General features: G+C 36.9%; 1 protein-coding gene across 4 annotated transcripts in view; it reads left to right on the plus strand.

Moving 5' to 3' along the window:
* The window catches only part of LOC121315940 (glycerophosphocholine phosphodiesterase GPCPD1-like), a 34,331-nt gene that overhangs the window by 1,825 nt on the left and 18,089 nt on the right, over positions 1–14,417 (plus strand). For 3 of the 4 annotated variants that reach the window (XM_041250560.1, XM_041250561.1, XM_041250557.1), the window contains exons 2-4: positions 8,297–8,381; positions 9,057–9,147; positions 11,200–11,284. In XM_041250560.1, the coding sequence (XP_041106494.1) occupies positions 8,333–8,381; positions 9,057–9,147; positions 11,200–11,284 (225 nt within the window). In that variant the 5' untranslated portion in view covers positions 8,297–8,332. Of the gene's footprint in view, positions 1–8,119; positions 8,382–9,056; positions 9,148–11,199; positions 11,285–14,417 lie in introns of those variants that run through there. The other variant, XM_041250559.1, reaches the window with a different exon arrangement.

The following is a 14,417-nucleotide window of genomic DNA, read 5'->3' on the forward strand; positions in this document are numbered from 1 at the left end:
TATGATGCAGTCACATGTGAGAAAAAGCAGCCCTGGGTCTCCTTAAATGGCAAATGTGAATGGGATGCGTGTGTTTTATATATATATATATAAATATAATGTATGTTTTTGGTCTTTTGTAAACCACACTATTAAGCCCTAAGTTGGCAACAATCGTTGAACAGTGTCTTTATAGAGCTTTTTCAGTCTTTTAGTTTCAGGATGTGTTTAAGACGAGTACAATTAATTCAGTGACTTATTTGTATTGTTAAGGCCCCCCCCCCCCCCCCCGAGACTGGGTGTAGCATTGTTTTTTGTATTCTTAAATAAGTAGTAGTATTTTGGTTCAGCACTGATTTTATAGGATGATTTAAAAAAAAATGCAGATGAATATACTTCACTTGCACTTTTGGATAATCAAAATCTGTACTTGAAATTGGGAATTAATTGTACAGTACAGTACATTCCAGTCTACAGGAATTCCAGTATGTTAGATTGCAACATAGGTTGCAAGCTTTTTGATGTACATTAAGTGTAAAGTGAAGAACGTGTAGCCTATACGGCTTCTCTTTAAAATGTTTATTATTGCAACATCATTGGAAAGAAGCCAAGTGGTCTTGCACAAGCCTGCACATTTCAAATGGATGTTGTATAATGAATAGGGCTAGGGCTATTCAAAAGTCACATTACACAACACAGCTATGTTGATGTAAAAATAAGTCTACAGCCGGGGTGGGTGGGGTGGAGGAAATGTGCTTGACTTCCACATAGAGCTCCAATTTTAGGATTTTTTTTTTTTATTAAAACAAAAACTGACACTTAATTTCCAACGGTTTTTATTTTACTTTTCCTTATCAAAACAGCAGGGTCTCTTTTTTTCCTCTGTAAATTGCCTTTGATTAAGATGTCTGCTAAATGAATTAATAATAATAATAATAATAATAATAATAATAATAATAATAATAATAATAATAATAATAATAATAAAACAAGCAACATAAAATAAAAAAAAAAAGATTAACATCCTGTGAATAGGATGGCTGGTGGTGACGACAGGCCAGGAAATTAATTCAACACAACAGCAAAAGGCTCGAGAGTGAAAACAAACAAACAAACAAATAAACAATAGTGATAACAAGTATTGTGCTGGTTGTTCCAGTTTAAATAGCAATTGTTTTCTGTATATTTTGTTTACCTCCTCTCTCTCTGATTCTCGTTCTCTACCTGTTTCAGCCAAAGCCGACAGTCTTTATAGTAGTGACAGAGAGATTAACTAGCTATTCATTATCTTATTATCCCTTGGTCACATTTTGCACGGGTTTCATAATCTGTGTGACTGTCAGCCAGTTAGACAGTCAGTAGCTGGCAGTCACGCATTCTAACGAGATATTTTAAAAACACAAAACAATAATGAATAATGGCAGATGGCACCTCGCTCACCCTGCCAAATAATAAATCAAAACACAGGCTTTTTGCCATCATATAAAATACATAAGAAATAATACAAAATATGCACAGGGGTGGGAGGGTCACATGGCACACATGACACACCTACAAGACTCCTTTATGTACGTGTGGTTTGTCAGGCCTCTCAGGTTCGCAGTTGTCTGCGTCCTGGGGAAGTGCGTCTGGCAGTTTGATGCAGGCAGCCCCATCGCATATTTTTAATTTTTTTTTTTTATATAGTCATGCAGTTCATGCAGCTGCGTTGTGTGAGGTGCAATCTTCATAATGTTGGCATGCGCATACTCTACATTATTGTTGATCCTGCTGTGGAGATCTGGAAAATATGGGCCCAGGAATATCTTGGATCGGAGCTGACTGATGGACCGAACACTACACTGAGTTGTACCCCTTTCACGTGACCTCCTGTGTACGGTTGCATGTTTTGCCAAAATCCATTTCAGGCTTTCTTGCTGACTGCTTCCCAAGCATAATCAACTGTTTGAATAACTAAGTTAGGTAGTTTGGAGAACTCGTAGAAAAATAGGCAGTATTTTAAGTTGAACCAAAAATACATTGTGATTTATGAATTTAATACGGTAATTAAATAGTAACACTTATTGTGAATGAAAGACGTCTTCTCTTTAGTAATACAAACATCGATGTGTTATAGCTTTTCTAAAATGCAGGTGTTGTGGATTGTTTCTGGTAAAATAAAGGAATGTTTAAGTGATATGAGCACTTAGGGTTAAGTTACCTAAGGTGATTGAATTAAAACATAAAAACGAATTATACGCTTCTAGCAGAGATATAATATCTTATATTGTGGAGTAAAGTGAAATTGTATCAATGAGCACTACAATAAATGAACTATCAAATACAATGATATCACTAAAATACAGTATTTATAGTGGATTTGGAGAGCCCTGACCCATATATTAGAATGCAATAGATGGCTAGTTAGTACAAATCACTCCCTTTAAACTAAACTATCTACAGTTGCACATTTGTAAGAAATAGATCAATGAGAGGTGTAGTGTGTGTGTGAGTGAAAGTTTGGTGGATGGCTGCCATCTTGGTGAAGAAGTAGCCTGTAACCAAGATGGCCACCATTTACATAGCCACATGGTTGTTGATTGTTTCATCATTGGATTGAATGATTAATTGTTTGATTGAGAGGAATGAAAAACAACCATCCTCTGACCACATGGTATAAACCAGGGGTGTCAAACTCAATTTTAGGAAGGGCCATATCTTAATTTAACATTTGATTTGTGGACCACAAAATGCACACCCTTTACATATACACATGCATTTTAATAAGTGATATAGAAAACACATGTTTATATTCAGTTTTTAATACATACACGTGTATGTTATATATGACTTATTAATTTAAAACACATGTTATCTATCTTACCTACTTGCTGCTCTGTACATTCTCATTTACTGAAAAAATCTGGCACCTTTTTCGTGAGACAAGCTTGTCAATATCGGGATTCATGTTTTGTGCTGTAGTGATCTTTAGCATGGAGTGTAGATGCATGTCATTCAGATGAGGTCTTTGAGCGGATTTATTAATCTTTATCAGTGAAAATAGCTGTTCGCAGAAGTATGTACTGTTAAACATTGACATGACGTGTGCAGCCTGAATGCGGAGCTGTGGGAATGTGGCTGGAATGAATGGGTAAAACTGCTCGGCCGAGACAGACTCAAACTTAGCCTTCAGTGCACTATTGCACTGCAGTTCAGTAAATTCCATCTGGATGTCTTCTGGTGCAGTTTCCACATCTACGCCAAATGGGTTTGAAAAAAGCTAGAACTGGAACTGCTACTTCCAAAAATCTGAAAAACGGTTGTTGTCATCCAGTGTCTGTTATTGTCAATCAAACTTGCCATATTATGTCTGTTATTGTCAATCAAACATGCCATATTTTTCTTTGTTTCGCTTCATAGTGGCGCCTTAAATTGAATTATTTCATCACCGCAATACTTCCCTTACATACCAAGCAAATGGGGTTTTCTTGCTGCTCTACAAGTAAATATTCATACTCTCACCTTTCCTGAAACAATCTGCATTCCTTATCGATCTTTCTTGGACATTTTATTATATTATCGTTTTTGATGGCCAGTAGGCTACAGTGTCTAACGGAAAACACGCCTTAAGCAACAAGCACGAGATATGATTGTCTGTCTTCTGTTTCTTTAGCTCTGAGCTTCCCGCTACTTTTCTGATGGTGGATGGGATTTGGAGTTCTTGTGTGTAATGACCCAATAGACTCAAACTGGGCCAGGCCAAATTACACTGTAATGAATGAACTTCGCGGGGGGGCCGTATTTGACACCCGTGGTATAAACAGAGAACAAAGAGGTTTGTTTGTTGAGAGAGTACTGGAAAGAGAAGAGAGTGGCCTGAAAAAGTACATTTGGATGGAAAATTTCAAAATGGTATCACTGGCCACCATCATTAAAAGCAGTTCAACCAGAGGCCTTGCTGGTTTCTATAGACCTGAAGGATGCCTACTTCCATATCCCCATACACAAGGATTTCAGGAAATACCTATGGTTTGCCATCAAGGACTGCCAGTACCAGATCAAAGTACCACATTTCGGTATCTCCACAGCACCCAGGGTATTTACCAAGATAATGGACAAAGTAGCAGCACATCTGCAAAGCACAGGCATCCACGTTTACCTGTACATAGACGACTCATTTGTATGGGCTCCATCCAAGGGAATGGCGCTAACACACAGAAATACGATTCTTCATCTTTATCAAGACCTGGGTCTGTTGGTAAACCTGGAAAAATCATCGCTCTGCTCGACAGTTGTTAGCATTCCTGGGGGCACAATTCAGCACAATCTCAGGAGGAGTGTATCTCACAGAAGAGAATGTGAACACCATTCGTCAAAAAGCAAGTCTATTCAGCATAGGATCCAAGCTAACAGCAAAGTGTTTTCAACAGTTTTTGGGTCACATAGCATCATTAGTTTACCTGGTAAGTCACATAAGGCTACATATGAGACACACGCAGAGGTGTCTCCTTTCATCATTGAATCCAACCCTTCCAGATTCCCACTACATCAAGGTTCTACCAGGAGCTGCAACAGAGGCAAGATGGTGGAGCCTCTCACCTCAGATGAAGATGGGACTACAGCTGTCCCAACTACCCCTTACACTTTAGTCTGTATACAGACACCTCCCTACTAGGGTGGGGAGGACATTTATCAGAAAACCAGGTCCAAGGCTCTTGGTCGCCAAGACAAAAACACCTCCATATAAAGCATTTGGAGCTGTTAGCAGTCTATCTAGTACTGAAACACTTTGCACCATTTTTAAACAAAAAGGCAGCACTAGTTCTTAACGACAACACCAGATCTTTAACTCTTTTCAGTCCGTTTATTCTGCGGCTGTCAGGCTGGTCTGGTCCAATTATTTTTTGTGAACAAATAAAAATTTCAGACCACGTGCTGTTCAAATTGAAATAAAGTGACTTTATTTGCTTAAAACAAGTAACAAAGCAGTGCAAGTCCAAAGAGTACCGTATACAAAGACAACAGTACCAACATTTAGAACAAAAAACATGTGTTTTGTATATAATATATATATATATATATATATATATATATATATATATATATATATATATATATATATATATATATATATAACTATTTTTCATCAATGTTATGTTACTATTTACACCAGACGAGGTTTGCAAACAAAAAAGGCATTTAGTGACAGAAATTATCTGTATGTGTGCATGGTATAGTATCTTTCAAAACAGTCACCTGGGTGTTCACGTCCAAAAGAACATCTTCCTCCACCACTTCAGAGACTTTCTTGTGAAAGCATAGTTGGCACAGTAGTGATCTGCCCGGTCCACTGCACCTATCTTGCTGGTGTAATCACAGGTAACTGATGGCTTGTCCAGCTCTTCAATTGCTCCTCTCTTGATAGTGTGTTGTACCTTCTCACAGTCACCGCCATGGAAGGTGCTCAACATGAGCACTAGTCTTTTGTCCTTCCATCCTAGCACCATGACCTTGTTGTCCTTGCTGAATGAGACTCTTGTTTTTCTTTTTTTAGTCTGAGTCCTTGCTTCACTTGTGCTGGCAATCCTCTTCTGTTGGCCATTACTGTTCCAGTAAGGTGGATTTTTATTTTTAGCAGTTCCATGGCCAGGTCGTAACCTGTGTAAAATCTGTCTGTAAACAAATGAAAGCCATGTCCATTTGTTGTCTGCAGCAATGTTTCACACAGATGAAGAACAATTCTTGATGAAAATGGCATATCAGGTCTCAACATGGAGTCAGCTAAAACAAACACATGCACCCCCCACTTGGTATGCTTCTGCATTTGTAGCACTTGAAGATAATCCTTCCTTTTTGAAGCTAACGGTGCTCTCATCAATGCAAATGTCTCTATATGGGATAAATAGCTCACGGCATTTTGTGTCTATGTAGCTGACCACATTCCTGACCTTTTGTCCTCTGCTAACAAAAGCAGCCTGAGGCACCTGGGTGGGGGAGGGCAAAGGTGTAGCATCCAAAAGATCTGCAAGAAACGTGATCTCTTGAATACATCTTTGAAAAACTGCATTGTGTGGACCCATTCCTCTGAGAAATATTCTTTTATGTCCATTTTTACATTCAGTCCCATATTCAGCAGAACACCAAAAAATGCCTTCATCTCTGGTAACGTAACAGGTTTCCAGGAGTTCCAAATAGAATTATGACGCAGCGGTCCTGTTAGTTTTACACTTGCATATCTATTTGTTTCATTTACAATTTCAGTAAACAAAGCGTTCGTGAAAAAAAGTTAAAAAAACGCCAATGCAGTTCTCAAAGTAGTACTCCCTTGATATCCCCTATTTACCACAGTAAATTGGAGTTTTGTGAAAGCATCTGCACTTACTGATGCGCGTCTCCATTCGTCCTCCGGCTGCGCGTCTGGTTCATGGTCACTTTCCTCAGATTCCTGAGAGTCCTCAGTAAGAGAAATATTTACTTCCTTATCACTAGATTGATCAAAATCGTCATCCAAACTGCTTTCGTCTGTACTTTCTGCCTCATCCATCACCTGTGCAAGTTATTCAGGCTGCCTTGACGTTCTCTGCCTTCTCTGCGCCATTCTCACTCTGTGCATCTCAGTCTCCGTCTGTTCAGTTTGGCTTTGCTCAGCCTACATATGGTCTATTCGGTTTTCTCCGCCGTCTTTCTGATCAGAGATGATTAGGGAACACCTTGCCTCTGCTTTTTCGGCTTAAACGCAACACATGCTTTGTTAGATCATGGTTTTCGGCAATGGACCGGAAAGGGATTTTCCCGATATCAGAACAGGTCCAACATAGGACCAGAAAGGGTTAAAGTACGTAAACTACCAAACAGGCACAAAATCATGGACATGTGCTTTCTAGCCATAAGAACTGGTGCAGGACACAGGACATCACTATTCAGGCAGCATACATACCCAGACTCGCAGACCTGCTGAGCAGAGAAACGGTGCCTTGTGAGTGGAAGATTCAACCAGAAGTATTACAAGAGGTTTTCAGAAAATTTTAGGCACCTAAAAATAGACCTGTTTGCCACAACACAAAACATCCAGCTGCCACTGCTTTGCTCCCTTTTCCAGCAAAAAGCAGCCATGATAACAGACGGTCCTTCCATTTCATTGTCAAACTGCTTAATGTATGCGTACCCTCCCATGCCACTAATCCCAGGAAAATCAAGAAAGACAAAGCCACTCATTATGGTTGCCCTTTACTGGGCCAAGAGGTTCTGGTTCTTGGAGATCCTGGAAATAGCGAGAGGAGGAAGGATCTGTTCACTTACTGGTAAGCTGCTATTTGCTGTCTCAAAATGAGAGGAAGATGCTGCACAACAGTCCTTCACAGTTACAGCTAGCTGCTTATAGATTGAATGGCAAAAACTAACAAATAAAGGGCTATCTGAACAAGTAGTCAATAGCTTACTTGCTTCAAAGAAAACCTCCACTTTTCAAGCCTATACAGGAAAATGGAGAAAGTTTGCTGTCTTGTGTAACTCAAAACATCTGCGCCACACAAATATATCTCTGTCTACATTTTTATCCAACCTCAGCCACCTGTTCCACAGAGGTGTTTCAATAACCTCCATCAAGGTGCACATTGCAGCAATGTCCAGTATTTTACCAGGGTGGAAAATCACCTGGTAGGTTCCCACCCAAACAAAAAATCCAGACCTAGCATTACAAAAATACAACAAACGTTGTGGGAGGTTACATCACTAATGGGATTTTAACTGCTGAAGTCTCATGAATGTAAGGTAGGGCTTTTGGACATTTAAAAAAAAAAATAACTTTTTAACATGAGAAGGCAATTTGCTGTCCCGTTTGTATGCCCTACCATGATTTTGCCATGCACTTCCTGTAGCATGAAGTGTGTGTATGCGACTTCACATTGCATGGAAACCCTGCCATAGTTACCTGGTAGACAAGTTCAAATTGTAGGTTAATTTGATGTAGGACAAACTGTTTCATTTAAGGGGTAAATATTTTTTCCCATCACAGTTTAACGAAAGCGGTTACGCAAGATTTACTTTTTTAAAGACAGTTGGTGGACATTTTGAGTCTTAACGCATGCCTAATTGTGTTTGCTGTAGTATATTAAAATTAAAAGGAAATATTAAAAAAAAAAAAAAAAAAAAAATCTATATATACTGTTTTATTGTTGTGACCAATAAACTGTGTTTTCTCAATGTTTCATTACATATTACTACCTTTTTTTTAAATTAGTTGATGTTGCACATAATAGGATTTATTGTTGTAGACGCTAATTATTGCAGTAAAATATTAACAGGAATAATTCAAAATTCTTAATGTGTTTGTTTACAGGTGCACTCATTCCATATTTGCTTGGCATCTGCGACCATGGCTTGCACTCGGGTCACTTTTCAAGTGAGGGGAACAACATCTCCAGGTAAGATGGGCTATGTAATCTAAAGACAAAAGCCTCATAGACTATCATTGGTTATAGACCACACACTCTTTTAAAAAAGTACATGTACTAGAAAATAACGTACAGTGCAACCTGCATTGTTAAAGTGAAATGTGTAGTGTGAATTTACTGCTTTAATTTAATTCAAAGAAACTGAATATTGTAGATCGGAGTACTGTACATACTTTATTGCTTTCCAGAATATAGTTCCCTTAAATGTAACAAAGCCTAATATTAAGTTTAAAAGGACATTATGTTGCTTGCACTTTCACAACTTTTTATCTTCAATTAATTTATATTCTATATTCTTTTGCTTCTGTAACGTGACTCTCCTTGGGTAAGGATATTTGGACAACTATTACTATATATACACAATCATGCCTCAACAAAATCTTTACCTGTTATTAATACAAGCTTGTTGAAAGAGATTTGCTTGTTCGTACAGGATTCATGCCTAAAAAACCATGCTGAACTATACAGAATGCTAGTATGTAGAGGGGCTGGATTAGACAAGTTTTATTGTATATTGTGAAATTCATATTAGCCTGTGCTAATTGTATACATGTTGTTAAAGTATTGACCGCGATAGATTTAACTTTTCTTGTAAACTTTTTTTATTAATTGTTTTATGTAACTGTAATGTATTTATTTCCCTAGGTGAATTTTTAGCAGTTTGTGGCAACTGTGCAGATCTTGGAAGCTGGTTTCCACATAAAGCTGTGCTCCTAGAGCAAGATGCAGATGATTGGTAAGCAAAGTATAATGTTTTTGTTCTGTCATCAGAAATAGTTGTAAGACCATTTTTGAATAGCGACCTATTTTGAATCCATCCAGAATAGAAGCCTAAAGAGTAAGTAGCAAGTTTAGAAAATTCTAGCGTTATACGTCCCCACGTGTTGCTACAACTGTTTAAATAATGTACCTGTCATTTCTCTTTTCATTGTTAACATCCTGACAACTTTTTACACTTATAACTTTAAAGTCTGTTTCAAATTTCTTTTCAAAATGTGCGCTGTAGAGCACTGGGGTGTGAGATCTGTCCTTTAAATCACTGCAAGAAGAGTGATTTTAAAAAAAATAAGTCAGCCAGCAAATAACAAGTGCTCTGGCTTTTCTTTTCCATATCAATCATGGATCGTTATTGCTGTGTTACCTGTTTGGCAATTTGGGCAATAATCCTTGCACTATCAGTGCACTAGAGTGGCTATTTTAAAAAGTTGTCAGGATGTTCACAATGCAAATAAATTACATGTAGGGTTGAGACAGTATTGAAAATCTCTGAAATAATTGTGGGATAAAAAAAATTGATAATTGCAGTTATAATGGTGTTTGGTCATTTCGATTCCGCTGGTTATACAAATCTAAAATGCGGTCTCTCACTAAACCGAGGACACGTTACTTGGGATAATTGTGTCCAGTTTAAAAAATATAAATCTACACCCCACCCCCGTGTGTATTGTATTATTTCAATGTATTGTTTAAGTGTATAAAAACACAATGTTTTGTTATTGTTGTTTGACAACATGGATGCAGTTAAAGTTCCTCATTCATGCTAAACTTGTGCAGAATGTGACCGTCTCCATATTGATTAATGTTATTACTACTTTGGAGACGGTCACATGTATAAAAATCCACAGGTTTGGCTGATCGAGGTTAGTGTGTTCAGAGGCGGAACGGAGTCGTGAGTACAGAAAGAAACTGAGAGAAATGAGCAATCGATACACATGCTGGGTCATACTGAACTTGCAGTGTTTCTTTTTTGTTAGGCTGTTTAAAAGACAGTGCTCACTACTGCTTTCACTCAATCTTTTTTTTTTCTTTTGTTATTTTCTCCCCAAATTAGTAGTGTCCAATTATTTTGTTTAGCTCAACTCACCGCTACCACCCCTGTGCTGACTTGGGAGGGGCGAAGACGAACACACGCTGTCCTCCGAAGCGTGTGCCGTTAACAACACGCTTTTTTACACACTGCAGACTCACCATGCAGCCACATAGAGGTACAACGTCAGAGCACAACGCAGCCCTGGGCAGCTTACAGGCAAGCCCGCAGGCGCCTGGCCAGACCACAGGGGTCGTTAGTGTGCGGTGAGCAGAGGACACCCTGGCCGACCTAACCCTCCCGCCCCCCGGGCGGTACTCGGCCAATTGTGCGCCTCCCCCTGCCTCACAGCCTTTTCTCACAAAAGCCTCACAACCACTGTGTTTGGCGAAAGTATTGGCTGCTCAAACACTACAAGGCATACTAATTAAATATTACTTGGAATTACTTGTGGAATATTTCAACAAAAAATAGCATAACAAAAATTCAGCAGTCATTCAAAATCATCATAATGAATACAATGTCGTACATTTCTGTAAATCGCCCAAACCCTAATTACAGGTACCTTATTTAAACAGTTGTAGCAACACGTGGGGACATACAGCGTTATATTTTTCAGAACCCTGCTTACTCTAACATTTGATAAAGGTATAATATGACAAATGAAATTGCATAGTGTTTATTTGTAATGTTGTTGTTTGTATTTTGAAATGGAACCAAGTTAAAGTAACTGCATCTGTTTCTAAAAAGTCTGATGTGCTCTAGTATTAACCAACACATTAATGAAAAAAAAAAAGATTTTATCCCTGATGTGTTAATCATATCAAACTATGTTTTTCTCCATAGTTATTCCATGAATTTATATTCCAAAAAATCATTTGTCAACTGTAAAATTAATGAAGCTCTGCATGTTACAGTAGTAAAGACCATGTATTGTTGAAAGATTAAAATATACAAAAAAATCCAACTTTTTTTTAACAGCACACTGTGGAAAAAAACAGTCACTGTTCCAAGAGGGGAACCTTCAACCTATCGTTATTTTAAAGGCTTTTTTCTGAAGTCTAAGGTGAGATGCCCTGAGACGTGTGGAATCTATTGTGTCCGTGTATTTGTGTTTTGAGCAACCTGAGGATAGTGACAAATAATCATTAGAATATATAGTTTGTGAATTATTATTATTATTATTATTATTATTATTATTATTATTATTATTATTATTATTATTATTTTAAAACCTGTACAATTCAGATTCATATAATACAGATGTTCCTTTTTTGTGTGTAACCATTGAGAAGATTCTGGGTGGTTTTTGAAAAACTGGGCTACTAATTGTACCCATTCCCACAATCCCTGTTAACTGAAATCTGCCGCATTACATCAATACATTTATTATGCTAATCACTGCATTTGCAGTTACAATACTAAGTTTGTTTCATATTTTAAAATATATAATTTTATTCATTTCAGCAAGAAGTCTCTATCTAGTTTAGAAACACATACATGAAAGCATATTATTCTGATGTACAAGAGACAATATAATGCAATATACCTGTGGCAAATATTGAATTCTATGCCTTTGGAGTTACATGTTGACCACTAATCTGCATTCTCCTGGGTCCAGTAGGGATTCAGATTTAAAAAAAAAAAAAGTTTTATTATTAAATTATTATTATTATTATTATTATTATTATTATTATAATATGTGTGTGTTCTTAATATAGAAATTCCATTCAGCACAGATTGGCTGATTTGAATTGTATCTATGACTTTTTTGATATTGAAGCACTGTTCTAAATGCATTTACTGAAGTCTGCAGTAATTAAACTTTATATGCAATCAAGAACGAGGCCTTGATAAGTTTTTCAGTTTTTGGATCCGCTCCCTCCTCTGAAACCCGCTCCCCACTCCTTGCCCAGGAATAACTCTGGAAGCAGAACAAAATAAGAAACACCTATAAAAATGGAAAAACTGTTTTAAAATCGATTATGCTTTTCAGTACACTTTACTTACTGCTTGAAAAACTGCTTTAAAATCGATTATGCATTTTAGTGCACTTTACCTATTGAGAAGCAAATAAACATGTTCATACATTTTTTTTTAATGGTACATGATTAATCTTTACTGAAATATTTTTTTTCTTAAATTAATCTTTTTTTATTTATTTAAAGTGCTAAAGACAATGTCCTGAGATGCATTACCTGAATCATATTTATCCTTCTGTAGGTCTTCATCTTTCCTTAAATAAAATGTCAGTGGGATTTATTATTTAGGTCTTACAGGCTTTTTAAAAAAGTGTAATGCGGAAGAACAGTATATCTCCAGCTATTTGTGATTTTGTGGGAGAACAGTTATAATACATTACAATTTTTAATCAATTAGGACAACATTACGTGTAGCTTGTGCTGCTTTGTAGTTTTTGTCATGGCATAACTTTCCCTTAAAAAAAAAAAAAAAAAAAAAAAAAAAAAAAAAAAACCATAATCAATGTTGTAATGAATCAATTTATTTATATGTATATACATGTAATAAAAAATAAAATAAGCCCATGCAGATCACAGTAATCAAAACAAAGCTGCTTGTGTACATTACATTATTACAAGGCAACCCCCCCCCCCCCCCAAAAACATGCTTATAATCTGTCCTTGTAATAAACTTGCCTCATGAAACCTACCAAATTAATATATTTTTTATAATGTTCAATGAAAGTATTTTCTAAGGAAACAAACACACAAAAACGTGTTTTTCAGTAAATATGGACATACACATAAACGTTTTTTTCCATAAAAATGTACGTTTTGGAAGATTTTTCCTGTTTTCTTCTCCCCCTTTCTGTTAATATATGACTTCCTGGATCCCGAGTTGCTTTCGTTGTTTGTCTTTCCAATGATTCAATTTTTTTACCAATTTTTTTTTTACCAATATCGAGTCTCTTTTCATTGGTGACAGTAAAATGAATGTGTCTGTCCGCAAACTTTGTTCTTGCACATGTAAGGGATAGCGCGCGATAGGGCGTTGGTTGTATTGCATCAACATACGGCTGTGGTTGGGTTGGGTGGGGCTGTAGCTGAGGCCTTCATACCAACCAACAAAGCCGTTGTTAATGCAACACAACCCACAAGCCCTGGAATGTGTTATCCCACTTAAACGGACACAATAATACAAAGAAAAACTTTTTAATATATATTTTTTTAAACAAACAATTTTATTGTATATTCTTCCGCTTTGGAGAAAAAATAGTCCATCAGATACAGTTGAATTGCAGGTTTTCAACATTTCCAACAATAAATACAATAATAGAATACTATTTAATAACAGCTGGATCAAAATAATTAATTGGAGCCCTGTCCAGCTACTCAAATGCCTGAAGCTAGTTAAAACGAGAGTACACACAGCAGAGAACATGCTAGACCCGGGGGAAGGGCAAAATTTAGTTGCAGGCTTTGCAATGCGCTAGGCTGCGACGGGGGATAACTAGCCAAAATGGCTAAAATAACATTAAAACACGGCTAAAAACTTAGTGACTGTAAACATATATACTGCTTTTAGCGAAAATAATCGGGAAAAAGAAGTAATAAGGCACAATGGAGGAGCAGTAATAAAAAACTACACTTTGTTGCAAGTTTATTCTTCTTCTTATTATTATTTCTTAGCAGACGCCCTTATTACCCAAGGTGACTTAAAGTTGTATACAAAAAATACATATTAAGAATTACAGTACAATTAAGATCATGATACAAAATACAGTGACTTCCATCCTAATAAGAGCAAATGCAAAACACAGTACGATTTGATATCGGAGCAGTTCAAGAACAGATAACAGTGTTGATAATTACATCAGGGTTAGATACGAGTGCAAGTAAGATACAAAATACCACAGATTTAATATGTTGTGTGTTGATAATTTATTAACCAAATTGTAATTGGACTAAAAAAAAAAAAAAAAGTTCCGCCTTGCATACAGCTGTATTTATGCACCGCTTAAAACCCCTCGGCAACAAATCAGTGTGCAGCAACCGAACATTCCGTTATACAAGTATGGTTATCCCTCTACACATATTTTGGTGCCATGTATGAAGCTGCAATAGCGTCAGAAAACCACAAGATTGCGTACCTGGGTAAAGAGACTCCCTGACAATCAGAATATAAGTAATTTATAAGTAATATAAGTAATTTTTTTTCTAAAACTGGAGATATACGGT

This window comes from Polyodon spathula, chromosome 5, assembly GCF_017654505.1.
Source record: "Polyodon spathula isolate WHYD16114869_AA chromosome 5, ASM1765450v1, whole genome shotgun sequence".
In the NCBI taxonomy this organism is placed as follows: domain Eukaryota; kingdom Metazoa; phylum Chordata; class Actinopteri; order Acipenseriformes; family Polyodontidae; genus Polyodon; species Polyodon spathula.